The sequence below is a fragment of the Chaetodon trifascialis genome, chromosome 14, assembly GCF_039877785.1.
Source record: "Chaetodon trifascialis isolate fChaTrf1 chromosome 14, fChaTrf1.hap1, whole genome shotgun sequence".
Taxonomy (NCBI): Eukaryota; Metazoa; Chordata; class Actinopteri; order Chaetodontiformes; family Chaetodontidae; genus Chaetodon; species Chaetodon trifascialis.
In genome coordinates this window covers 14702483-14729634 of record NC_092069.1, presented here as the reverse complement: position 1 = coordinate 14729634, position 27152 = coordinate 14702483, and the positions used below count along the sequence as shown (strand labels likewise).

The window sequence follows — 27152 nt, the reverse complement described above, 5'->3', positions numbered from 1 at the left end:
CTATCTACATGAAAGTTGATGTACAATAAAACTCTGACTTGCAACACATCAACATGTCACACCATCTCCGCACAGACATGGCTGTGGTCCCGGTCCAGCCATCACATAATCAAAACTAAATGTCATTTCAAAAGCTGATCACACGCCAAGCTTTCACAAGTCACAGGAGTGCTTAAGAGTTCACGAGGTGCAGTCCCAGTTCTCGTTGAGCATGTGTTTGGCTGACTCCACCACAATTTGCACCCTCATGTCTCTGGGGAATGTGACAGCCTCATACCGTATGTACCACTGAGAACTGTCTTAGATACAACCATAGACACTGAGAAGAGTGACACAAGTGCAGGATGACTGGAGGATCAATAAGGAGACTCTGAGATCTCCAGCAGTTCAGGCGAAGTGAAAGAGAAGTTCTGAAACTCCTCCTGGTTGATGGAAGGGATCAGAGGGTCATCGATGGGCGTGAGGGTGGGCTCCTCCTGAGTAAAATCTGGGTCGAAGTTGTTGACATCCTCTGGTGTTTTCTGGAGAGGGATAATAAAGAATTAGTCATCAGCACCAACATTTTAGCAAAAGAACCACAGAGTAAGAGAAGACTGCTGAGTGTCTTCATTATCATTTGCACTATTAAGCTATAGATGGAGTCCTTCATGTGACTTACGATCCTGGGCTTGAAAGGTGGCTCCAATTCTCTACGATTCAGTTTCTCCCAATCGATGCCCGCAAAGAAGGCGTGGCTGGTCACAGCGCTCTCCCCGCCCTCTGTAGCCACACAGCCCAGACGCCGGGCTGGGTTTTTGGTCAAGAACTGCGAAAACCAAAAGGTGGATGAATTAGCAGACATGTAAGACTAAATAAAGAAGAAAAAAATCAGTGAATTATGAAGACAATGAATGTAAGATAACACATAAGAACAACCAGAGAAATCAGTGGATTTCAGCAGATTATTTATTTCTGATCTGTACAAAGTGGGGAAAGGTGATGGATCTTAATAACCTCGATCAGACCAGTTTTTTGAGTAATGTCAAACTGAACTCAAGCCATAATGACAGTCAGTGCCCGCCTACCAACTAAAAACACACACGCCCTGGATTGCATCTGGCACCTTCCACAATACTTGAGTTGGTTAGAGTTCAACTACGTTCAGTAAAAATGAAACAAAGGTGTTGCAACTTCCTGGTGTTGTAGACAATAAAACAATAGAGTGTAATGATGGAAGCCAGAGGGAGACACCCAAACAAAACAAATTAAATTGAAAAGGTTTGTTTTAACTTCCCTCTGGGAGGAAACTGAAAAAAACAGATGTGTTTTGGACAGCTCTGTCTTCACTGTGGAGCTTGTGCACACCTTAGGGCTGGCAGTGACATTCAGACTAGGCCTCAACAAACTAATGAGCCTCCATCTCCACAGCTACAAATTAACCCAAAGTCTTTAGAAAGTTGAATATGTCTTGCCATATGAGCTCCAAACACTGTTAACTACCAGAGGCCGAAACGACACCACATCCCTCCAAAAAGCTAAGCTCACAGAGAAAGAGAAAGGAGATTAGAAAGACAAAGAAACACTAACATGGAGATGAAAAGACAAAGACGAGGGGATGAACACTGGTTTTGTGTTGTTTAGTCAAGTAACTCACAAATCACACATGCCTCACATACTGTTGAGCAAGAACACCACAATAATCAACTTGCAGAGACTTGAATGCTGCTTCATGTTGGTATCGCTGTTAACATCAAGACAGGGCAGGAACATTACATTTCAGTGCTTATGCGGTTGCGTGCAGGGATTTGCAGCTGCAAGCATGATTTTAATGATGCGATTTGTAGTAAATGGGCTAAAACATATTAAATAGCACACCAGTGCACCAGTATGGTCTTTAAAGTGGCGTAACTATGAGTTAAACACAGCAGCAGGGGGTCAATCAGTTCAGGAGCTCACAGACCACAAAACCAAAGAGAAACTTTTCCACTGAGGTTGATGCCATCTTTCCATGGCTACACGTCAGCTGTGCCATCCAGTACCAGACCTGCCATGTCAGCATTACTGCTTGAAGAAGCCATTCTCCACCACACCAGCAGCAAGGTACAAAGCTATCAGAGAGGAGTACTACTGCTGTAACATTCAGCCAATTTTTCAATTAGTGGACTAATCAACAATTTTGACTGAATTGATTAATTATTCAGTCATCTATGAAGAAAAAATATCACACACTTGCTGGTTCCAGCTTCTCCACTGTGAGGATTTCAGTGTTTTATAGCAGTGTAAATTGAACATCTTAGGTTTTGGAGAGGTTGTTGGACAAAAGAAGCTGTTTTTTTAATATTTTACAGATTCAATGATTAACTGATTAATGAAGCTATCTGACAACTGACACCATGAAGTTGCTTACAGGAACAAGGGGAGCCTTGCAACGGATCAACCTTCAGTATAAATAGTACAGCAGTGTTCAAATCCACTCACACTGACACGCATCTTTATGTAATGCCTGACACTTGCAGCAGCGACTTAAATCACGAGGGGAGATTGGTCCAGTGCTTCCTCAAGCATGTTGGCATAACAACAAGGATAAGAGGAGGTGAACAGGGTGCAAAGAGTCGGGGGATGGAGGGAGGAGTTGCCGTTGTATTTATAGCTTGTGTGCTGTGGCTGGCCAGTGGACCATGCCTTAATATAGTTATGTAAGAGACCCAGGCCAAACAGCTGGCTGGCAGAGCTCCATAGGGCTGCCGGTCACTTTACTGTGAGAGAGCGTCAGTCAGCCTGAAGGACAAATAACAATAAACAAATACCATCGATGTCTTCACATATCACACTGCAGGCTCTTGGTACACTGTCATGGAATGCAACTGGCCTACTAGTAAATGTTCACATAAGCTTTCAGTTTTTCTCCACCATGGTGCTCACACATACAGTGAGAAATTGATTTCCTACATCATTCGCTCTGCTTAAAAAACTTAATCGACATTTCCTTTAATGGTATAATGTGAACGAAGCCCGAAAAAGGCAATCTGAGCAAGCCAAACAGACAACAGCAACACCTGGCTTTCATCCAACTATATCCACCATGCATTTATTTTACAGATGATGATCAGTTACAAAATGAATACAAAATGAAAAGACTCACAGCTTTGAGTATGTTCACTGCTTCTGTGCTGAGCCAGGACGCATAAACAATCTCTTCATTGAGGATGGACTCAAAGAGGTCATCTTCATTTTCGGCCTCAAAGGGGGCATGTCCTGACAACATCTCATACAGCAGCACCCCGAGAGCCCACCAATCAACAGAGGGCCCATACAGCATCTCCTGCAGGATCTGTGGAAACACAGCATACCATTAAAGTTAACCATCACAGCACAGACAGCGTTAGAGATCAAATTTACAACTACTCTGTGTTGGATTAGTGTTTCCACTGAGGCTGCACTGAAGAGCAAGTGTTGAGGACAGCAAAGACGCCTTTCATAAATGCAGACACACAGTCTTGGTCAGAGAAAAAATCTCTCAAACATGAGGACACACACCAACTTAATCCCTCATTATAAAAACCAAGCACGCCTGTAAAGGGATGAGGGGATCAGGGCCTGTCAAGTCAACAGCACCATTCACAAGTTGACCTCACAGGCACGCTGCCTTCCAGTTAGTCAGGAGGGAGTTTGGAGTGACGGGCAGTGACCGCAGTGTTTTAGTGAGGTGGTGTGATGGAGAGGAAGGGACTGAGAACTGCATTGTATGAACCCAGAAGACCTGGGCTGCAAGAAGCTAAATGTGGCTGCATTTACTCTTTGCTGCAATGTGTTAATGTTGAACAACTGAAATATAAAAAATGGCACCAACATTTAAGAAAAAGTCCTGTATCACAGATGTGGTGGATAAATGCTGAGTAAAACAGAAATGAAACTGAATGTGATCATTTGCTAATATTCTCAATTGAAAACAGAACAAAGACAACATATTTAATGTTTTACCTCATCAACTCTATTGATTTTTGTAAATATCTGCTTATTCTGATTTTGATGGCAGCAACACGTTTCAAACAAGTTGGGACAGGAGCAACTAAAGACTGGGAAAGTTGTGAAATGCTCCAAAAACACCTGTTAGGAACATTCCACAGGTAAACAGGTTCATTGGTAACAGGTGAGAGTATCATGAAAGGGGCCTCCCAACTTTTGTGGTATCACGTTTGTTGTTATGGGTCTTGAACTGTATGTTTGTTTGACTCAAGTATAGAAACTGACCTCGGGAGCAATGTAATCTGGTGTCCCACAGAAAGTTCCCGTGGCCACGCCTTCAAATATGCCTTCTTTGCACATGCCAAAGTCTGCCAGCTTACAGTGACCGTCCTTGTCAAGAAGAACATTGTCCAACTTTAGATCCCTGAGAAGACAGACAAATACAGAAAGAAACAGAAAATGAGATATTTGTCTTGGGGCATTGTAATTCAGCAAATATAAATGGAAAATAGGAAAAGGCTGGAAGCTAATCAGCCACAAAAATCCAAATGTAGCAGCAGCTAAATAAAGGACAAGTTTGTGTTCAGTCTCCAGTCGCATCCTGTCGGTGTTGTTCCTACTTATACCTGACAGAGGCAGACATTTGTAGTGAGACAAAAAAGAAAAGGTCCTCTGAGGACAGTGAAGCGTCTGTGGTGTTCTGACAAACACTACCTGACCATTAAACGGCAGCCAGGAAAAGTCTGACACGTTCAGATGACCACTTCGGCTGCCAAGAAGGAAAAAGTGTTCTGATGTAAAATAAATATTTTTCTGCTTCTAGGAGAGGCAAAACTTGACTTATTGTTTTTTTTATTTTTTTGTGGAACAGATTATTACAGCATAGTAAATCAGATGGGGTCACATGAACTGGAGGTATTTGATAATTCCAGTATTTAGTACCATGTGTACTGTTTTGGCAGTATGGAAGTTATCACTGTATTCCAGTGAATAATTTCCAGTCAGAAACATGTTGTCTTCACTTAGAGACTGTTTTTCCAGAGGAGCACAGAGGACTGATAGAGAGCTTCATCACATGGTGCAACATTAATCACCTGAAGCGCAATATCAGCAAAACAACGAGTTTGTGGTGGACTACAATGCCTCAAATATGTTGCTGCAAAGAAGCTACAGATTATAAAACGTTGATGCTTCACACACATCTTCAACCCAACAGCACAGATGATTTTTACACTCACCAAAGCTTCAAGGTGGACATCAAAGAAAAGTGTCACTGATTCAGTATCTGATCGAATGTGAAATACAGTGGCAATTTTTCCTGTTCCTGAGTTAAGGTGTTGAATAATGGCCAGAAAAGTGTTTCTAAAGAACATTATGATGACACAGTGAAGTTGACCTTTGACCTATTGAACATGAAACATCATCATCATTTTATCCTATGACATTTAATGTCAATGTTATTATGTTACATTGTCATAATTAGCGTATGAATTCCCTCAAGGCCTTCCTGAGATCTCATGTTCACAAGAATGGCACAGGCAGACAGACAACCTGAAGATGTAGCGCCTCCGGGCCACGGCTTTCACTGGTGCAGACCCAACAGAAGAGCTGGATGAAATTAATTCTAAACTACACTGTTTTATTTCATCACGTAAGGCACAAAACAAGCACTTTTATAGCATTTTATATTGTTAAATTGATGGAGGAATATTATTTGTGAGTGATTTTTATGCCAGCATGGTCAAACTCCTGAGTCTCCCCAGGAAGCAATAACACTGTGTCTTAATATGAATTAAACTGAAAATAAAATGTATTGTAATATCAGTAGAAATCTTCCTCAGTGCTGACTCTGCAGGTAGATGCCTCCATGACCAGACTGTACAGGAACTGATTTTATTTTTTCCCTTCAAAGAAAAAAGGATCCTTACTGACTTCCTCAAACAGGATGACACATAGAGGATCACAGAAACTCTGAATGTAAAAGCGCAGGCAGACTGCTGGTCAAGCAACAATGGTTCGGTTGGATTAATCTGGTTTGCTCTTCTCTACCGTAAGCCGATGGTGCAACAGTGACTCAGATGCTCACGCTGACTGTCCCTTCAGCCTATCAGGCCCAAAGAGAGCTGATGCTTACATATCATGACCACTGAGCCATACAGTACACAGTTTAGAGCATGTAGGGGATTAATGCAATTTAGTGAAAAATGAAATTGAGGCGAGTACATTATTCATATTTAAATGAGTGTACTTAGTAATATGCATTTTAGTATGAATGTGCCCAGAGAGAAACTAATCCCCAACCCAGGCCTTTTTACAAGCACACTCTTATCACAGAGCGACACAGGACCACACATCACACCGACAACACTAATCTACTGAACTGTATCACACAGCATAAAACAACTAACCGGGTAAGAGGCAGATTTGCACTAACATGAGAATTTCCAACGAAAGAGAAGAGGAAGTGGTGACATATGCTATGACGCACAGAATGTAACACTTCTGACTGTGGTTAGATTGTAAGAATGCATCTGGACAAACGGCCTTCTGAACTCTATACAGTTATTGCATTTTAATATCCTTTCTTTTTTAAATATTTGGTCTCTCCTAAAATGATTTGTTGTGTAACACAGAGGTGGGGACAAAAAGTCAGACCTCTCTGACGTAGTCCCAACAAAACTTTACAACTTGTTTATTGCAGAACTTTTGTCCTGGATTGCATGACATTGAGCAGCTGTTCATGATACTGGTTTCACCCTCTGTTGACCTATATTTAATTGGTGGCTCTCCTCACTAAAACAACATTTTTAAACGTAAGGAAACACTGTGACATCAAGTGAGAAGCTTCAAAGCATGACTTTACCTCCAGCTAAAAGAGCCATGCAGAGAAAACTAGTCAAGTCACATGAAGACACACATATTACACAACGCAATTACTGAGGTTACAATTTTATTTTAAGGAGGCAGCACGAGCTCTGCTCTTCTAACACTGGCCTGATGTGCACGCAGCTATTTGGCTTATTTTAGTTTTAGCATGCAAACTGCGTGTGGCCTCTTAAAGCTAGCAGTCATGCTATGTGGTGCAGGCTAACCCAGAACACATGGACCTCTAAATATAACTCAGGATTTTGCTCACATGATGCCATCCTCCTTATCATCATGTGCTGGCAGGGAGCCCACAGCTCTGCCACCTTATGTCCTGCAAGTAGCCAACAGTATCCTAAAGAGGCTTCAAAGGTTACGTTCAACTATCTGATGCTGAAATAGAAGCAGTAACGTGGCCACCAGGCAAAAATCAGAACATTAAATTCTATTATTAGAAGTGTTTTTTGCACAAAATGAAAATTATACCATGCTGTTGTAGCATGGTTTAACTGCTGTTACACAGTGCTGGCTATAATAAGGTACAGTATAGGGCTGAGCAGAGCCTTGAAGAAAATATAGGCAACAATGAGCTTAAAAATAAACATTTGGATGCACGGCACACGTGTTTGGCTGCAATTCACTGTTCTGCAAGTGCTGCTTGGAGAATTTAATTTTCAAGAAGGGAAACACATTTGTCTTAAAAAAAAATCTGCAAAAGACAGCTTATGCAAATGGAAAATTGATGCAACAGAGGCCAAAACAAAGTGTCCTGAAATTTAATGCCAAGTATGGATCAAGGTCCAAAAATGCTGGATACTAAAGTTTCCATGACATAACTTAAGAGTGTCCTTGGTTAGAGTGTTTCATAAACTGCTCCGCCTTTGTCATGCCACAAATTTGTAAGACAGATTTTCTGTAATAAATTTGTAGTCTCCAAATCGAAGCCCTGTTTATATTATGAGAGGTTATCGTCTCAGACAAAGCAGGACATTGTGCAGCTGTTTTTTTAGATGCTGTGTTTTCCTCATGACTAATAAACGAAGATTAATGGGTAAAATATGTGATGTTCTCCTTTAACAACTAATTCATGATGACATGCATGTATTTTTGTAAAAACAAGAAAACAATTCAGCCATTTTGGTGAGGTAATTCCACGTTTCCATTGCAGTTTCTCTATTTCCTGAGACAAGACAGAATATGATATCTCAATAGTATGAAGATATTCCCTTAAAGTAATATTTTAGGATGCGTTATAGCAGAGACTTGAAGTTTTGGAGACGTTTGTGTGCACAAATATGTTCAACTTGTTATTTGTGTTCCCTGCTTCAGACCTGTATATGATGCCTTTGCTGTGCAGGAACATGAGAGCGGAGGTGATCTCTGCTGTGTAGAAACGTGCTCTAGGCTCTTCAAACTTCCTGGACTTCTGGATGTGGAACATGAGATCGCCACCATTCACAAACTCCATCACAAAGAAAAGACGGTCCTGCAGAAGGAAGCAAAGAGATGACATTTACGTATGTGCACCCATACCTCACCGGCCTCACAGAGGCCCCGCGTTATTAAGCAGTCCAAGAGCCCATGACCATGGACATGCTGAGATTGATACATATGATGATGATGATACGGTTTCTCATAAATTTCACGTCTGTTTAATTGATTCCTGTGCAAATAAGCAGTTGAAAGTCAGCGGGGCAAAAAAGATACTGATCAAACCCATAAATCTTCCCTTCACATTCTAGGCTGCGGTCGATAGGTGATCTAGAAAATGACAGCCTGGAGGGAAAAAGGAAAAGACTGCAGGAGAACGTGATGTGCAGATCTGCCCATAAAGCTTCCTGAGATGATCTGGACATTGAGCCATGGCTGACTCTGTTTAACTGTTTTGTGGTCTACAGCGGGTTTGGTATTTACCCTGGGATTACAGGTATGATGTTTAATAATAATGTGCTGCACAAGCAAAGCAGGCAGGACTCTGTGTGTGGTCCCGCTGTAAAGCTGCGGGAACCTTTCAATCCATACTGCAACAGTTTCTTGGTTGCACATTTCTATTGAGTCTTATTGAGTTCTACATTATAAAATGATATCACACTGATATTTGAGCTTCAAGCTGCAATTACTAATTTTATCTCCAAACCCTGACCCTCACTGTTTTACTTAGATTAAATTCCATATGGAGAATTTGTCTCTACCTGAACATTAAAGTAACCACAGATGTCCTTTCCTGGGGTGGTCATTTCTAATTCACAGCCAATGAATGGCTGCCTCTGGGATTTCCAAAGTTTAGCTATCCTAACTATTTTGCAAGACTTTCTCCAAACTGAGGGGAGTGTGATGAGCTCGGTGTCTGGCAATGCAAGATCGGATTTAATTTGCGGTTTAATGATGAGCAGCGGATGACAAATTGCTGTGTTGAAGGACAATTCTCCTGAGACACATCTTTTGCTGAAAGAAAAAAATGTGTGCCCACTCAGCTTCATCACGAGAGCAACACATTCTCCCCCTGACTCATTCCATCTCCTACTCTCTTCAGACCCACTCACTTGCATTTTTCAAATATCACACTGAAGAGAAACTCAAAATGGATCCAAATTACTCTTTGAATAGACAACATGTGATGATTCTATTAATAACAATGTTGTCATACAAACTGGTAAATTTGACACTTTTGCTTGTGCAGATGTTCAAAAAGGTCCTTAGGTACTGTCACAGGCAAATGTCAAGTCATTCATAAAAACTACTTGCGCAGGAAAAGGACGAGACACCAGAAGAAGCTGAGGCGCTGTGGCAGAACGAAGGCTAGCCTGTGGTTATATGTGGGTTTGGATGGATCTGGGGGTCATTGAGTTAATTCTTCACTTGGTGCTGCTCTATTTTGATCTGAGGTGAAGTGGGTCAGTGGCGGCTCAAACAACGAAAGCAGATTAGGAGTGTCCTGTCTGCGCCTGGAAGAACAGCTCTGCCAGCTGAGCCTCACTCCCTCCCTCCCTCTAAGAAAAAAGACTGGGAAACTGCTGCCACCTGCTGACTGATCTACGTATTACAATTCTGTGGCCTAAATCCACACTTATCAACTCAATGTCTGAGTCATCTAACTGCACCGTTTCTGTGGCTAGTATACAAAAACGTCAAAGCAAGTAGTCATTTTGTACTTCCAGGAAATTAAACTTTAGAGCGCCACTACTGATTCAACTTCACAAAGACAAGCAACATGTTTTCTCAAGAAAAAATACTTATGTTATTTTCCTCTCACTGCAACACCTCGATCTTCTTTTGTTTTTCATCTGAGGCAATGAGCAGCTCCTCTATTCTCTTTGTGCACTGTATTGGAATAGTAGTAAGAAAAAACTATCAAACTAAATAACACTGGAGGGACCAATTCATGAGATGGTGAATGTTATTCTACTTTACAAGTGCATATGTATTAATTTATTATATTTGTATGACTGTGTTGACAAGTAAGACTTTAAGAATGGAAACTATGCCAAAGTACTGTGGTGTCGAGAAGAAATGCTTAAAGGTAATTTAATGACTTACAAGTCATTAAATCACCATAAAGCATGTACGTAAACACATAGAGGTCTGTGAATTATGATTATACAATGTATTTATGTACCTCCGGCTCAGGTTGCCCTCACAATAACAGCCAGCTGAACTGTGACACAAGTGCATGTGGGCGTATCTGTACTGACCGGTGTCTGGAAGCAGCAGTACAACTGTGTAAGGTAAGGGTGACAACGGGCCAGTGACAGCACCCTCTTTTCCGTCATGGTACACTCCACATCATCATCCTGTAAAATGATGTCCTTCTTCAACACCTTGACCGCAAAAACCCGATCTTTTTCGTTTAGTTTTGCCAGCATCACCTGCAGATACAACATGCACAAGGTGTGACAGATTAGAATTCACGGATTGTCCCAAATTCTGCGTCACTTTATTACATAGAAAGATAGAATCCACAAGTTTATTTATGGAAGTAAATTCATTCTGGTATCGGAAATGTTGACTGATATGCCTCGTATTACAAAATCCTCTGAAAATGGATGCTGTCAAATGCCTTCAGACTGTGCATACCTGGCCCTCTATTATACTGCACATATTCCCACATTCTACCATGTTCATTTGTCACAACAGTCATCATTTCATTACACAGAGCATTTCTCATTATCTTCTCTTGTCATTGGTTGTCTCGCCATGTGCTGTCCCACCTTGCCAAAGCTGCCCTTGCCAAGGACTTGAAGGAATGTGAAGTCTGAGATGCCCAACTGAGGGGTCTGCTGCCGACTTTCTGTACTCTCCTTCCTTTCAGAAGGCGCCCTCATCTGACTTGCACTTTTGGCCTGTCAGTGGAAAGAAAACAAACAAACAAAAATAAACACCACTTAAGTGAGGCTTTCTTCAGGGTGATCTAAGTAAAATTAACACTCATCCATGCAAACTCAGCCTTTGTACCAGTGAGTTGCGTTTAGAGATTCCCCCAGCCTGTAGACCCATCTCTGCAAGCGTATTGGCCAGTTCCACACTGTTGACCCCACAGCTGGGAGCCACGTTGCCTCTGCAGCGGATGTGAACATTCATTTTACAAACTGAAGAGAGAAACCACACAGACAGAAAGACTAATTAGGACATTTAAGATCCTAACTTTGAGTTACAAATGTTGACATGGGTCTTACTTTTACAGTGCAGCCCCTGCTTGACTATTCCCCACAGCAGTGAGCCACAGTGGTCACAGAAGGTGGGCGACTTATAGTTGTGGATGTTGAACTTGTGAGGGACGTTGATGCTGAAGCCTTGGTTCATGGGCTGCGGAGAGAAGACATGCTGTAAACTAACCACTATGTGTTGAAACAATGTGTGTAAATATTCTAAAGAACCTTAAAATGCCACATAGAGTGCACTGTGACAAATGTTTAGTTCCTGGTTTTGTCATAGGGGGACCTTGTTACAATGTATTGCTGCATTTACTTCTCTGAATTTCCCCAGGGAAGAGAAACTTGTAATGCTCAGCAAAATATAGTAAAAGAAGGCAAAAATTACATGTTCAAATTCTAAAACAAGCGCACACATATTTATAGAAACATGAGGAAATGCCACAAGCGTGTGTGGAAAAATATAGTATAGTACCAGTGTTCTGCTTCAGTGACCAGAACACAGAAACAGGAACCTGTACAGTCTGCTGATCACTGCAGGTGTTAATCAGAGGTGTGTGTGTGTGTGTGTGTGTGTGTGTGTGTGTGTGTGTGTGTGTGTGTGTGTGTGTGTGTGTGTGTGTGTGTGTGTGTGTGTGTGTGTGTGTGTGTGTGGGAGGGGGCTGTCTAATAGGGTAGGGCTGTCCATCTTCAATGGTTGACACTCTAATACGGGCAGATTTTCCGATTAGTGAGTAAAATCTGAAAATAGTAGTTACTGGATGTGACTTTAGTTCTATGAGAACATGCTCTCTGATGGGCTTCGCTACTGGTTAACTGAGGCTCTGGTGAAATTTTACAAGCTCAAGTCCACAAAAGTTGGGACAAAAAAACATCAGTAAAAACTGAAAGCAATCATTAGCAAACAAATTATGTTAACAGACGATGACTGAGTCCCCCTGAACCAATGTAATAACATCCTTTATACAATCATGTGTTCACAAGGTGGTGAACCTCACTCCATCCTTGCTTGTGAATGACTGAGCCTTTCCAGGATGCGCCTTTCATACCCAATCATGATACTATCACCTGTTACTAATGAACCTGTTTACCTGTGGAATGTTCCAAACAGGTGTTTTTGGAGCATTCCACATCTTTCCCAGTCTTTAGTTGCTCCTGTTCCAACTTGTTGAAAGATGTTGCTGCCATCAAATTAGGGCTAAGCATATATTTTCCAAAAATCATATTAAGTTGATGTGTTAAAATATTGAATATACTGACTTTGTATTGCTTTATCTATGTTTTACAGTGTCCGACCTTTTTTGGAATCAGTGGCCCATAAAAAGACCCCCTCATCCATCACAATGTTTCACTCTGGACATCGTCATATGCAAATTCAACATAGCCCAACCCTACTGTTTAACATATCTGCTATCTTCTGCACATGCTGCATTACTCAAAAACTGCTCGGGAAGGGAAAAAATAACAAAGGCAACATGCTTGAGTGCCTGAAACCTTCTGACACATTGATTACTGTTTTGATCTGATAATCTGTTGCTGAACAGCACAAGTGCTGTTGAATGGATTTAAGTGTCTTACCTGTTCTTTTGTTGACTTCTTCATGCGTGGACACACTGTGACGACCTGCTGGTGGCATCGTTTGTGAACCACGCAGGTACACACTGAGAAAACAACTCGTTATTAACTTGCGTCTTTGAGTTTAAGGAACTGTGTAATAAGGCAGAAAGAGAAAACAAGGTCTCCTCACCTTGGCACTGGTAGCCCTGCTTTCCAAAAACACCCCTATAAACAGAGACAGAGACACAATCAGGTCCAGTTTACAGTCCACACAGATGCGTGCAGGCAGCAGTCATTCGTCCTTGCTCTATTTTCTCACCAGATGAACTCTTTGCAATGAAAACAGAAGGTGGGTTGACGGAGGAAAGTGGACATGAACTTGTGTCCGTTGACCTGGTGGATCCTCCGCCTCACGGCCCCTTGTCGCTTCCTTGTAAACTCCTTGTAGGTCTTCTCTTTCACTATTGCGTCATCTGACCGAAAAAAAATAAGAGCAAAAGTTTGCGTCCAAACGAGAGGAATCAAACACTGCTGCTGTCTATAAATCAGAAATCCATACACTAATTCCTAGACCCAATACTAGAGGAGCTATGGTTTGAAATTATGTTAAAATTTAGCATGGATCACTGTTATTGTATTGTGGTACTTATTTTAAAGTAGCTTATAATCAATATTTCTACAATAAAATTGATCACATCAATACTTGTATGCAAAAGGGAGTTTGCACAAAGAATGATCACATGACTGCACAGAGCTTAATAACATCTTTCAGCTCACTTTGACCAAAAACTTCAGTGTTTGGTTCGCCCTCATTGCTGTCATATTTTCAGCTGCTATATTCAGCTGAGAAACATCAACTAACCACCCACTGTAACAGCGTACACTGTAACACAGCACCGAACAGGGAGAGACAAAGGTAGCCACTAGCTGGTGAACAAAGTGGAGCATTTAGCTGCTGAAGAGCCAGATATTTACAACAAGAGTCAGTGCGTGCTACCGTTTGCCCCGTATTTAATGGATGCGTAAATAAGCAACGGTTGGTTAAGAAGTTAGCCGTGTCAGTTTAAGGGTGATGCTATGTCAGTGTTCACAACTTGCGGGAAATTGCAGGTTTAAATATTTTGAATGCAGAAAAACACAACTATGTAGTCTAACCGATGAGTTGTTTCGTAAACAAAATGTCAGCAAACAGTAAAAAACTGCCATCACAATTTCCCAAAGCTCAAGTCGTCACTTTCAAATTGTTTGCTTTGACCGACTAACAGACCAAAGATTGCTGTGGTGACTTTCATGTAAAAGTGACCTGAGCCCTGACTCAAAGGTAAGACTAACATGTTAAACTGTCATCAGAATAACGGAAATCTGAGAGGGGCCTAATTGTGGCACGACAAAGTTTTTATGGCGCGGTAAGGTTTTAGTTCTGTAAATGAATGCGACTTGGGGCTTGACAGCTGTAATAGTCCTTTAGACATTATGTTGTGTGCTCTGTGAGCGCACAACATAAGTGAGTGCAGTGACATCAGTGAGTGCAGTGGAGCTACTCATGAGGTGAATACCACAGAGGCAGTATGGAAACCTACGTGCTGAGCTCACGCCACCCCCCTGCAAACAAGATATATTTGCGGTAGAGGTGTCAAAGGGGGGCTTTACACTCAGACTAGGCTACAGATCATATGCTCAAAATACTGTTCTCTGTAAAAGTGTGCCACCAAAAATTTGTCCCAACAGGAAGATTTTAGTTCATGTACACATTTCTTCAAATGTTTGCTTGAAAATGACATTACATATATTACATATTACTTATCGTGATGATGTGAACATAATGTGATATTATTTTGCAATGTCAGATTCTGCATATTAATTATACCAAAGACATTTTAATGTCAACTAATACAGTCATTCGAGTTTTGTCTGATGTATCACTGACAGTGCAGCTGTTCATTGCATTAAACATATTGACCATATGATGATATACATTAATATCAGAAAATATTCTTCTCAATATCATGTCAGGAATTTTGAGCATACCATCTAGCCCTATACCTGACTGAAAAAATGTCCATCATGGCGCATTCACCGGCAATCAAGAAAGAGCTTGTTAATGTCTTTTCTACGAAGCAGCTGACTCTCAGCTCTAGCACAGATAATGTGACAATTTCAGAAATTACAAATGTATTTCAGCAACGGGAACCTTTCAAAAATGTGACGGATACAATGTGTACACTGTGAACACATCCAGATTATCTCCGCAGTTTGGAGAGCAAACTGTGATGTTTGCTAGCACATTTGTGACAGTACGGCAGTGGTGATATGCAACCAAGTACATTTACTCAAGCGTTGTACTGAAGTACAAATTTGAGGAACTTGTACATTATTTTAGTCTTTTCTTTTCATGTGACTCCACAACATTTCAGAGTGAAATATAGCACTTCGTACTTCACTGCATTTATGACAGCTTTAGTCACTTGTTAATTTACAAATGAACACTTCTACACAAAACATATGAAGAGCTTATAAGGTGTGATGTTTTGTAATAAACCCAACAGTATAAACCAGTACAGCTGGGAAGATTAGTCGATTAATCAACATTAATATATATTTTGATAATTATGGAAAAACATTTCATGGGTCCAGTCTCTCAAATGTGGAGATGTGTTGCTTTTCCTTTTCATCATTTTAATTAATCTAATTTATATTTAATACTTTTTAGGACTATTGGTTGGACAAAACAAGCAAGACTGTACTGTACTGAGCACTTTTACTTTTAGTGATTATACTTCCACAAGTGTTACATAAGTAATGAGACTTTCATTTGCAACACAGTATTTCTACAGTGTTGTATTAGTAATTTTACTTTGGTGAAGGATCTGAAAACTTCCTCCACCACTGCAGTATGGTGCTTTGCTTTGCTTTGCTTTGCTGGAAAGCAACACGAGGACAGAGCAGAGTGTTGGGGGATTCCGGCAAAATGATTTTGGGAAATTCAGAAAATGAAGCTCGTGAAACAACAGGTGGAAACACTCAGGAAACCTTTGTTTAAGATGCAATTAATCAGATTATAATAAACAAATACATGAAATAATTTAGATGTATAAAAACACATCATATAATATCCAAGTAAATGAAATGTGAGTTTTTCTTGAAGTTTCATGTGCAGCAAGTCATGACGGTGGCAGATAAAAAAGGGGAACTTAACAGAGGCTGACTAGTCACAGCTAAGCAGACTTCTGCTTCAAAAGACCTGCAAGGTCACTTCTCATTGGTATTAATTAAATGGTTACATCTGATTGGTTAAAAGAGCATGTTCATATCTATAGTAAACACAGAAGTCCTCAATGTTGATGTCCTCTGATGTTTGAAGAAAGCAAACAAACATACGTGGCACATACCAACCTAAAGGAGTCACACAGAAGCATGCATGCACACCCAGCCTCTATTATTACAAATGTCTCACATATAATAATTATTCTGGTGATGTGTCACATGAGAAAAGACAAGGCAGGGACAAACTCACTTGGCAGAAATCGCTAGTGCTGTTGTTCACCACTGTGTGCAAAAGAAACAGCGTGATATCTACGCATGGGGAGAAACCCTGGGCTGTATTTCAGTCTACAGTAGCAGCCTTACCGTCAACGAAGGATCCAGTGAGTGCAATATGGACGTAAACCTTGCCTTCAGGCTCCAGGTCCATCTGCAGACACACAAACACACAATCATATTTTTGCATACTGAAAATAGCTTAACAGAAAAAGTAGATCAAGATCATCAAGATCCACCACATTCCATATCGGCATTATACAAAGCATTGATGGCAAATAAAAATTCAACAAATTATGTAAGAGAAAAATGGCAATCAGACCTCAGCATAGACATTACAGATCAACAATGGCAAGAGATGTGGAAAATACATCAAACATCCACCAGCTCACAGATATGGAGGGAGTTCTCTTGGAAAACTCTGATACGATTCTTTATCACGCCTAAAATCAAGAACAAATATTCAAATACCAAGTGCATGTGTTGGAGAGAATGTGGTGAATTAGAAGCAGACCATGGTCATATTTTTTGGAAATGTAATAAAATAGCAAGGTTTGGGGGAATAGTACATGATGTCCTGCAGAAGATACTGGGTTATAATATCCCCATGAACTGTATGACTCTATACATGTGTAACCTTGACGAAGGACGTACACATATTGGAGATAGATATTTCGTAAAAATATTATTGATAGCGAGTAAGAAAGCTATAACTAGAAACTGGTGTCAGGTAGACCCACCCAACCAGGATCAGGACATTTCGTATGAGGCTGCAAGCGGTGCAGGGAGAACAAAAATGGGAAAAATGGACTATATACAAGAACTCAATCAACGATAGACACGAGGATCTGGAAAATGAGGACTGAAAGATTCAAGAATGTGACTCCCCCTGTTGTCTATGTTTTGTTTTGTTTTTTTAATTATTGTTTTTTGTGTCGGTGTTGTTCTTTCACTGTTTGTTAAATAAAAAAAAAAAAACAATAAAAACTAAAGTGAAAAAAAGTCCACCACATTCCAGATTGTAGTTCATTATTAAAAAAAAGTATCTATACTGGACATATGCAACCCAAACTATCGTATATTAAACAAAAAGGAAGTCAGAAATATGGCATTGCATGCTTTTGAAACGATATTTGAAACTTAGAAAGACTTGTAAGTGCCTCAGTTACAATAACTGGCTTAAAAAAAATGTGAGCGGGTATCTGATATTTGAGCAATCAGTCGTTCAGCTCTGGCAGAGAAATGTAGCTGCAAATTTTTTGCATTCTTCAGGCTGTACGTAACGTCGGAGGAATTTGGACAGCCTGACAGAAAGACAACAAAGCAGGTCTGGCGGGTTGGGCTGGTTGCAGTGTTTGTGACGACCACATGCTCAGCTGTGAGCGATGAATGTCCGAATACGTACAGAAGACAGCAGACAGAACAAGGTACTTCCTGCAGCAACCACTGAATGGAAACTATACGCTTAAATAAGGATCTATTTATGTTGCACATACACCCTGCCTGGAAAATACCAACAGCCCACACAACAGTGACACATTTGGTGTCAATTGTGGCCACTCAGTTAGTAGATCCATTAGGGCAGGACGATCAATTGAATTTTATTTGCAATTATTGTGGCTTCCAAAGATTATGAAAACAAGATAACTGACAAGACGATTGTTGCACCACATTCAGTTTCAAACTGATGCTCTTCTCTTTTTTTGTGTTATAAATTCAGCACGCCCCTTTCCTTAACAGCACGGCGCCCCGGCCTCTGTGAAAGCCCAAACTCGTTCTCATCCAGGCTGCTGCACGCTTCATTCACTGCAGTCAAGTGAGTCTTCACTTGCAAAAAACCTGCCTAGCCAGCCACTGCTTGGATTTTGTTATGGTACCAGTGCCTGGAGCGTCCAAAAAGGACGAGAGTCGCATTTCTGCGATCCTTTCTCACATTTCATATGCCAAATAAAAAGATTATAATACACATTAAATTGACAGTTTTTTTTTTAAGTTCAATAAATATACTATGTTTCCAAAGTCAATGAGCAATCATGCTCTCAAAACTGACCAAAATAATTGCAATTACAATTTTCACCATAATCAAGCAGCACTAACATTGAGTGTGAACGTTCATTTCAAGACAGAGCTCATTTCTCTTAATCTCGAACATCTCCACTTTTGTTTTCGGTTACCTGCTCATATCCTGTGTCTCAACCGTCAGTCTAGACAGCAGGTTGGAATGTCCACTCTGACAACTTCCTCTCTGTGTGTGTGGCTGCGTGTGTCTTATCTTTGGTATTTTCAACCTTGTTTCCTCTGGTCAAGCTTTAGGAAAGAGCTAAAAAGCTTTGATGCATTTCTGAAATGTCTCTCTCCTCCGATGAAAGCTCAGATTCACAAAGGAGTCCCAGCCTTAAGACAATAGCAATTCACATGTCCATAAGTACACAGAGTTATTGTTGTCTGTCAAATCCCCTCATTGTGTCACTATCATTCTGCTGCAGCTCAGCAAAGAAAGACAGAAGACTCCAGATGATAATCACTAGCCTCATATTGGCTATAGGCTTGACTTGAGAATGTATTTTAGACTGTGGATTTTGTCCCCCATCATTTACATTTAGAGTTACTTTAGAAAGGGACAGAGGGAGCAATTACAGCGACCTACGGCTCTGTCAATGCATTCATGGGCATGTGAGCATTGTTTTAAGTCGGACTTTAAAAATGTGAGCCTATCCGTGAAGGTGGGGCACGTGATCTAAAATAGATTTGGACGATGGCAGCATGATGGTGTAGTTCAAGAGCAAAACCATTAAAGCTGTATCACGGAGAAGGAAGTTTTGGTTTTTTTTAGACAGGGGACGGGGCCTGTTTCACTCGAGCACAGAGTACACTTGGCTGGAAAATGCTGAGGGGCCATATTTAACCCACTTTCAGTTTCAGTGTCCTGTGGAAGGACTTGATCACTTCAATCTTGAGAAGCCACTCTAATGCCACAGATACCTCAGTGCTGATGTCAAGAAACTTACTGGGTAATTAAAGAGCTAAAAAAAAAAAGTCAAAGACGTCACTATGCTGTGCCACGTAATGTCAACAGGTGGGAGGCAATGGAAACTGGCCTCATGTGTCTAAAGGTGACTATCTCATACGAATGATGTCAGCTCTGATGATAACTTCACTCCAGGTGAAAAGAAGGAGCAGAGTAACAAAGAGATTCTGCTGAAGTTAAGATCACAGGCCACTCCACAGCACCTTTTGTGGGGTTCATGTGCATCAGACTGGATGGTGTATGCAGAAAGGTGTGAAAAAAAAGGTAAGAGAGAAGAAGTAGAGCATCTGGACAAGAGCCAGCAGAGAGTATTTTATCAGTGAGGCCTTCAGCATTGAGCCCTTCAGCACCTTTGAGATGGTGGGAACGCGGCGATAAACAGCAGTGTGGGCGTGTGGAGGCTTGTGCCTCAGCCTCTACTGCCTCATGTGTGAAACAAACCAGGCCAGCACTTCTTCTGCGCAACAAAGTATGAAAAAAAACCTTCACGGCTTAGATCTAGCGGATAACAACTTCAAGCTTGGGTCTTGAAGAGAGAAATGCAAGTAATTACTTCTTCTAAAACAGCAAGACGAGCTCCACTTTCATACCACTTCCCCTTAGTGCTTGGGGTCTTGGTGAAGGTGTGGGCGCTCACCCTGCTCAAGCATGCACACTACAAAAAGTGACATCCAAGCAAGAGATTGTTTTCAATCATGGCAATATATGCTTGTTTTTTTGTCTGACAAGATGTGTCTTCTTACCAGGCGGTTTTTATGTCATTATAACTTCTAGTTTGGACTGTATCACTGGGTCAAACTTGTTTTCAGTCTGGCTGCACTACTCTTAAGATGTCAGTGGGTTATTTAACACTATCCTACTAGTTCTAAAAAGCTTGGTAAGTGAAATTTTCCTGTTCTGTTGGCAGATAATTTTGCTTATTTGCGTAATAATTTCCCCATTTTTTCTTGTTTTTGGAGAGCTGAGTTTTCGCAGTGCATCAATACTTAGTTTTCTCAAGTGCAAAAATGCATTTCTCCTCACTTTTTAGCAGACGTGTAAAGGTCAATTATTATTAATTTCACTCAGTAATGGTTTGAGTCCGTCTTTGTGATCACCTCTAATGTCCTTCAGATGTGTGGACTAAAGAGGTTTGTTTCGGTTCCTGTCTCAGACATCATGCCACGTACGTGTAAATGTGTGGCACAGAAGTACTTTTCTACAGTGTTAAATGCTGTGCCAGCTTTCATGTTTAATTTTATCAGTTTTACATTTCTGTTACTATTACTGTGGTGTCCTTGTTGTGAACTTTTCAGCGATGTGATGCTCAGACCACTGATTTTGTACACTTCTGAAACAAGAAGTCTGAGTTTGTAAAGTTCTTTCTCAGTTAAAATAAAGCATTTGTTGAAAGCCACTAGATGTTTTAATTAACTTAAGGTTATCTGGACAATTTTCCTGAAAAATGTGCTGAATTTACTAAAGCTATACTGGCTGAGGGAGAATACGTCTGTAGAGGAGAGACAATTCAGCATGTGATGAGAGTGCTGTGGTACGTAGTCGATACCACCTCAGCCTGCTCCAGGCCTGGACAGGTTCAGGTTACACTCAACGACACCTGCAGCAGCTTATAGACCTTGAGGGATGAAAGTTAGTCAGAAGAGGGGAAACTCCAGTCTGAAGGGGCAGTTTTTCGTTTGTGTCTAGCAGAGAGTGATACTCTACATAAGACATTTAATCTGAGCTTGGATGAGTGTGCATCAGATGTATTGAAGCGCTAAAGTTTAAAAGGACTGTCCCATACTTTATACTTTTGTCTGCCAAATATGGATAACTTTTCAGCCCTGGCAACTTCTGCAAGGGCAGGGCTTTTATCACCATACATTCGTTTGTACAGGCGGGTCAATGTGAGCAGCCTGCAAGTAGAATTAACACCTCGCCACAGCAGCGGTATGTGAGGTTTCAGACCATATTTGCTCAAGATCACAGTATGAGCATCTAGGCCGATTAGCGCAAGGCGCGAAAAGGTCCATGTCCAGTGTATGCAGCCCACACTAAGTCGTGGACATGTGAATGTTTAAGGGTGTTATTCTTTAGTACGCCTGTGCTTTAAGGAGCTGGTTGGATCCCATAGTGAAAATCACCCAAGGCTTTATAGGAAGACATATTTACAATAGTCCCTTCAAGCAGCAAAGGCTCTGGTTTAAGCGCCCCCCTGACTCCCTAAAAATGTTGCCAGTAGGTCCATTTGATAATTCATCAATGAATCTACTGGTTCTTAGGGTCAGGACTGGATTACCATGACGGCAAACGTGGGCATTGCTTAGGGTCCTTAGAACCACAGGGCCCCAGAAAGCCCAAGGATATGCATCAATAAAGCACAATATCAACAAAGACAGGTCACTTTTTCACATCCTCTTTATGTGTTGATATTGCGCCTGTGTATCATTCATCAATAAAGATTTCTTCTTTTTGTGTTGCCTTTATGGGTTTGCAGTCATGTGGAATTCACAACATCCATTCAGCTTCCACAGTGCTCCAATAAAGCTGTGCTTAATCAAATTAGCATAAGCCAAATGACACACAGAAAACCTGGTGTCAGGTGTTGCATATAAGTACTGGTTTGTGTCTGGGTCTGATAAAGCTGGGTAGATGGATCCCCAGAGAGTGAAGATGAATACTTAATATTAATAGCATCAATGTCTGATTCTCAGTGTTAAAAAAATCATGTTGTGGCTATTTTGACAGATATTACGAATATTACGAATTGCAATATGATTTGCAGTTAGAGGGAATGATCATATTTGCTTAACTTTCACTGAAATAAAAATCAGCCTTGCATTTACTTATTTACAGTACGTACACACACGTGTCTTAATTAAATACTTAAAGTGTAACACCTGCTTGCACGTCTAGTTTACTGTCTTGTATTTAAATGCGTGTGATGCAACACATTCAGATCATACACCATGACACACTGCTCTCCCCCACCTCACAACACATCAGCTGCTTTAGCAAACAGAGGGTGTCAGTGACTCTAAACGTGGAATCATCAACACGGGATCGAAACCGCATTTTGTGATGCCTCCCACCCCTACTCTCAGGACGTGGGTAGGGGGATGGATCAACAGAGACTCAACAGTAAATTTGTGCCCCAAGGCAACCTAACAGGTTTCCTAATCCGGCCATGCTGAGGGACATGATTGGACATGCTGTTTACATAATTGTTTTCCGAGATATGCTCTTGATAGGTTTACTTCTCACTCACCCATCCCTCGAAAGTATCTCCTGTGTTGGAGGTTTTGATGAGGTCCTCAAACTGGACGATGCAGTTGGCCACAAAGTCATCATATCCGATGGGAGTGTCGTGGAAAACGGCCATCTCGATCTGTTTCCCGTCGTTCACGTTAAGGCAGAACTCCTCGTTGTACGTCGGCGTGTTGGTTTTCTGTTTGGTGAGAGTTTGTCCAATTTTGTAGTCGTCCACCTTCACCACAACGTAGGGGTCCAGGGCCGGGGGGGCTTTGTTGAAGATGACAGAGTGGCGGAGGGAGAAGGTTGTGGGTTTGAGGCCCACCGCCTCACCGATCCGGAGCTTCAGATAACCGTTAAACTTCATCTTAATCAAGCTAGTTTAGCCCCCCGCGCGCGAAGGGGAAACACTCAAAAAGCGACAAAAATAAAAGAAGTTATTAAAAAAAATCATTCACACTCACTTCATATCAACGCTGACCCACCATACTGCTGTAATAAATTCATCATTATAGTCCTGGTGTCAACTTTTGTGCTCCGCTGCATTCATCCTAAGTTAACTTTCAGGTGCAGACCTCCCGCCGCTCACAGTCCCCGTAACGCTGCGCTGCTCTGCGCGGACCTGCTCCACCAAGTTTCAGTAAATAGGAAGCCACAACACACACATGCCGAGAGGAGGAACGAGTTCCGCATAACTTGTCACGAGCGTACACACACACGCGCAATTTGAACACACAAACACATACAGCACATATCTTTTGCAACCTGTCACTGTTCGTTCGGTATGTCACATGGTTGAATTTGTAGTTCATGTTTAGGAGGAGGAGTCTGTTACTATATTAACCATGATGCATCACTCTGTGCGCTGAAGGTGTTGCGATAACTCACCTGTCCTGAGCGGCCAGATACCGCCCCCCAGAGGCTGTTATGCCCAATTACATGGCATTACTGCTTCTTTCTTTCTTTCTTTCTTTCTTTCTTTCTTTCTTTCTTTCTTTCTTTCTTTCTTTCTTTCTTTCTTTCTTTCTTTCTTTCTTTCTTCTAAACCTGACGTATTGGAAAAGCAAAACGGTATTTTCAACAATATTAAATGCATGAACAAATGCAGAAATAAATAAATAAATAAAACAGAAATGCATAAATTAATTCCACGCAAATTACTCACAGTGGGTTTTGAGAACTGTTTACTGTTGATTAGTATTTTTTTTTTTGCCCCAGAATGATTTGTTAACATGTATACCTTCAGATTTGATGATTTACATGCAATTGAGAAACACATGAGCATTAATTAATGGATTATACCATTTCTAATTGCATTATGACTAAAGTGAAAGACCAAACAAATTTTTCACAGAGAGCTTTCCTTATAAGGGAGCGGTAACAGATTTTCTATTGTATTTCAAAGCAGCTCAGCATATATATGTTTGTTTATTATCATGTACAGTCGTGTTTTTGTCGACACCAGTGGTGCAGCTGGAATAAATGATCTGGAAATGCAACCTGTTGAAGAGCATCTGTTATGACAACAGTGATCAGCAACCATTGACAAAACAATGTCTCCTCATCCATCCTGAGGCAGCAAATGGGACTTCTCATCCATGTTGGAAATCAAAGGGAAAATCAAACCTACGGGGGTACGCCAGTGATTTAATGATGGGAGGATTTAGATTCATGGCATCAGTGAAATCCTGCCTCAAATTTATTCTGAACAAGGTTCTCATTAGGGCAGTGACATGCTGTGAGAGACAGAGGCCAATCACAAGTGCGACACAGCCCTTGATTATTTTGATTTGCATGTTTTTCTAACATTTTGTAGAACAAAAGATGAATTCAGTGATTAGAAAAAGCAAATGTAGCAAAGGAAAATTCCAGTTGCTGATGGAAAATAAATCCTGAGGTGAAAGTAAAAGATTCACATTTGAAACTGAGTAGGTCCCTTCTTTCTTTTCTTCCCAGTACCCAGCTACCAGTAACCCTTACTGTTTTCTTCTTAAATGCCATTCTCCCTCTCTGTCTCTCGCTCCCTCTCTCCGAGGGTGCTGTGCCTGCTCCATCCATAAATGCCACGATCAAAGTCTCCACTTTATTGGTGTTAGACTTGACCTCTCACCCCTCTCTGCCAAATGTCAGCGCTCCACATCTCTCTACTCCAGCTGTTATAAATAAAGAGGCCGGGTCCCAGATCTTACACATCCCTGGGATACAGACTGTCTTGTAAACAACGTCTCAGGCATGACCTCACTGAGCAGAGAAGGTCGTAATGATGAAGCAGGAAGATAGTGGATCACCTCGGTGCAGCAGTGCAAATGCACTCACACGCTTGAAATTTTCTGCCAGGCCTGATGGGATAAAGTGAAATATTTTGCACCTGAAATTTGTGCTGCAGATCACATTGACTAAAAAGATTAAAAACATGCTGGTTTTTGTCCACAACACCTTCGAGTCAAGGTGTTTTTTGTGCCTAAACAATATGAGAGAGGTCATAAGTTGTCTCACAGAAGCTCAATTTGAGCATGAAGATACATTGTTAAGCCTCATTTTGTCCAGCAGAGGGCAGAATAAGACTGCTAGATTGATGTTTTTTTTTCTCCTCATCTTCCACCCTCCTCTTCCTCACTGCTTGTCTCTTGCTTATGATGAAGCAGCTTTAAAAATCTGGATATTTCACTTCCTCTCTCCATCATTTTACCCCGGAGCCAGAGCTGGCATTTTAACCATCCAAGATGATTTGTTTTGTTTCTTTGTTCTACCTTCATCTTTTTTCCTCTGTCTGTCAACTCTTTGCCCTGCATCCCTTCCTCCTCATTCCAGTCTAACTTTCTCTCTGTAAGTGGTTGTCATGGCCAAATCTTGAATTATGCACCCCTGGGAAAACGTCACAACATCTAACAGAGAACACAGATTTGTGGGTTGCATGTGTACATGTACACACACAGACATGTGCGTGCTTTAAACATGCGCAGGCATGAATTTCTACAATACTTCTGACGTATCTCCTCCATATGCCACAATTTTATTGCACCAAAGGCCAGCTACCAAAAGTCTCCCATATTTCAGAGCAGGCTCTATACATCTTAATTTCAGCCACCTGTAGAGTTTCCACATTCACTTCACAGCCTGCGCTCCACTTTATGTCCGTGTAACCCAGGACAGCTCAATCCTCTGGCTGGCTGCCCAGGTACACCCTATAGCTGCAGCTAATGAACCATAGCATAAGTGCCAAACAGGGCAGCAGGGAAAGGAGAGTATGGCCCAGATATGAGGCTCATTCCCAACTCTTTTGACCCTGGTGAGAGAAATCCTGAGGGGCCAGTAGCCTATACACTCCTCCACAGAACTAACCCCCATCCTATGGGCGCAACACTCCAACCTCTACTCAGGCATAGAAACATGCTAAATCGAGCCACACACACACACACACACACACACACACACACACACACACACACACACACACACACACACACACACACACACACACACAAACATCCCTTGGGCTCTCCTGTGTGGAGGCAGAGGCACTCCATAAATCACACCTGTAAAAGCTGATTTGGTACTAAATGTGCTTTATTCACAAGTGGTGTTTACTGCCAGTGCTCTACCACGGGAAAAAACATGACTTACGATGGCAGCATTCTGCAGAAATTCTACCACAATGTAGTGAGAAGGCCAAATGAGTTTGTGTCACAAGGTTTTGGACATTTTTAGCCCATGTTAGCACTGGCACACAGAAATTTTTCATAGGGGTGGCAGAGATGGGACCACTGAGGGTCTGTGGCACAAAGCAATTGGGGTGGGTGGATGTAAAATGTCAGACAACATATTAAGCACATCAGGCATACTCATTACTCAGAAGCATATTGTGCATATACTCACAAGGATGGACTAGAGGGGGCCAACTGAGGGCTCCTTGGTGGTACCACTGTGTATTAGAGCCTTGATTAGGAAATGAAGGGAAAGGCAGAGGATGGCATGCAGTAACGGGGGACATTGTGTTTACATGGTCAGTGTGTTAAGGTCATCATTATGCCGTGCTGTGTTTTTTGTAAGGCAGAGTAGAAAAAAAGAGGAAAGAGGAACAAAAATAAAGAGTGATGTTGTGAAAAGTGGAGGAATGTAACTGTGAGAGTGTTTGGAGCTGTGTTGGACAGCGAAGGAGAGCATGGAGGGTTGTGTTGTGGTGGGGGGGTGAGCTCTGTCACAGCCCCTCCAGGGTAATTGGGTCCAGATGTGAGGCAGCGTGGCCCCTGCGCCAGCAAGGCGTCAGGGCTGCATTAAGAGCTCAGCCCAGGGTTGATGGGATTGTAGAGACAAGCTCACCCCTACACACCACCCCAAAA

At 41.5% G+C, this 27152-nt stretch overlaps 1 protein-coding gene across 1 annotated transcript; it reads right to left on the bottom strand.

Annotated features, from left to right (window-relative positions):
• Positions 1 to 129: 129 nt before the first annotated feature.
• Positions 130 to 23535, bottom strand: prkcha (protein kinase C, eta, a). The gene is made up of 14 exons (XM_070979476.1): positions 22829 to 23535; positions 16644 to 16707; positions 13336 to 13489; positions 13207 to 13241; positions 13038 to 13120; positions 11484 to 11613; positions 11263 to 11396; positions 11019 to 11150; positions 10503 to 10676; positions 8142 to 8296; positions 4231 to 4369; positions 3122 to 3310; positions 659 to 805; positions 130 to 521 (listed from the first exon to the last, which is right to left on the bottom strand). The coding sequence occupies exons 1-14, from the start codon at positions 23177 to 23179 to the stop codon at positions 357 to 359; spliced, it is 2052 nt and encodes a 683-aa protein (XP_070835577.1). The 5' UTR covers positions 23180 to 23535; the 3' UTR covers positions 130 to 356.
• Between the last annotated feature and the right edge of the window lie 3617 nt (positions 23536 to 27152).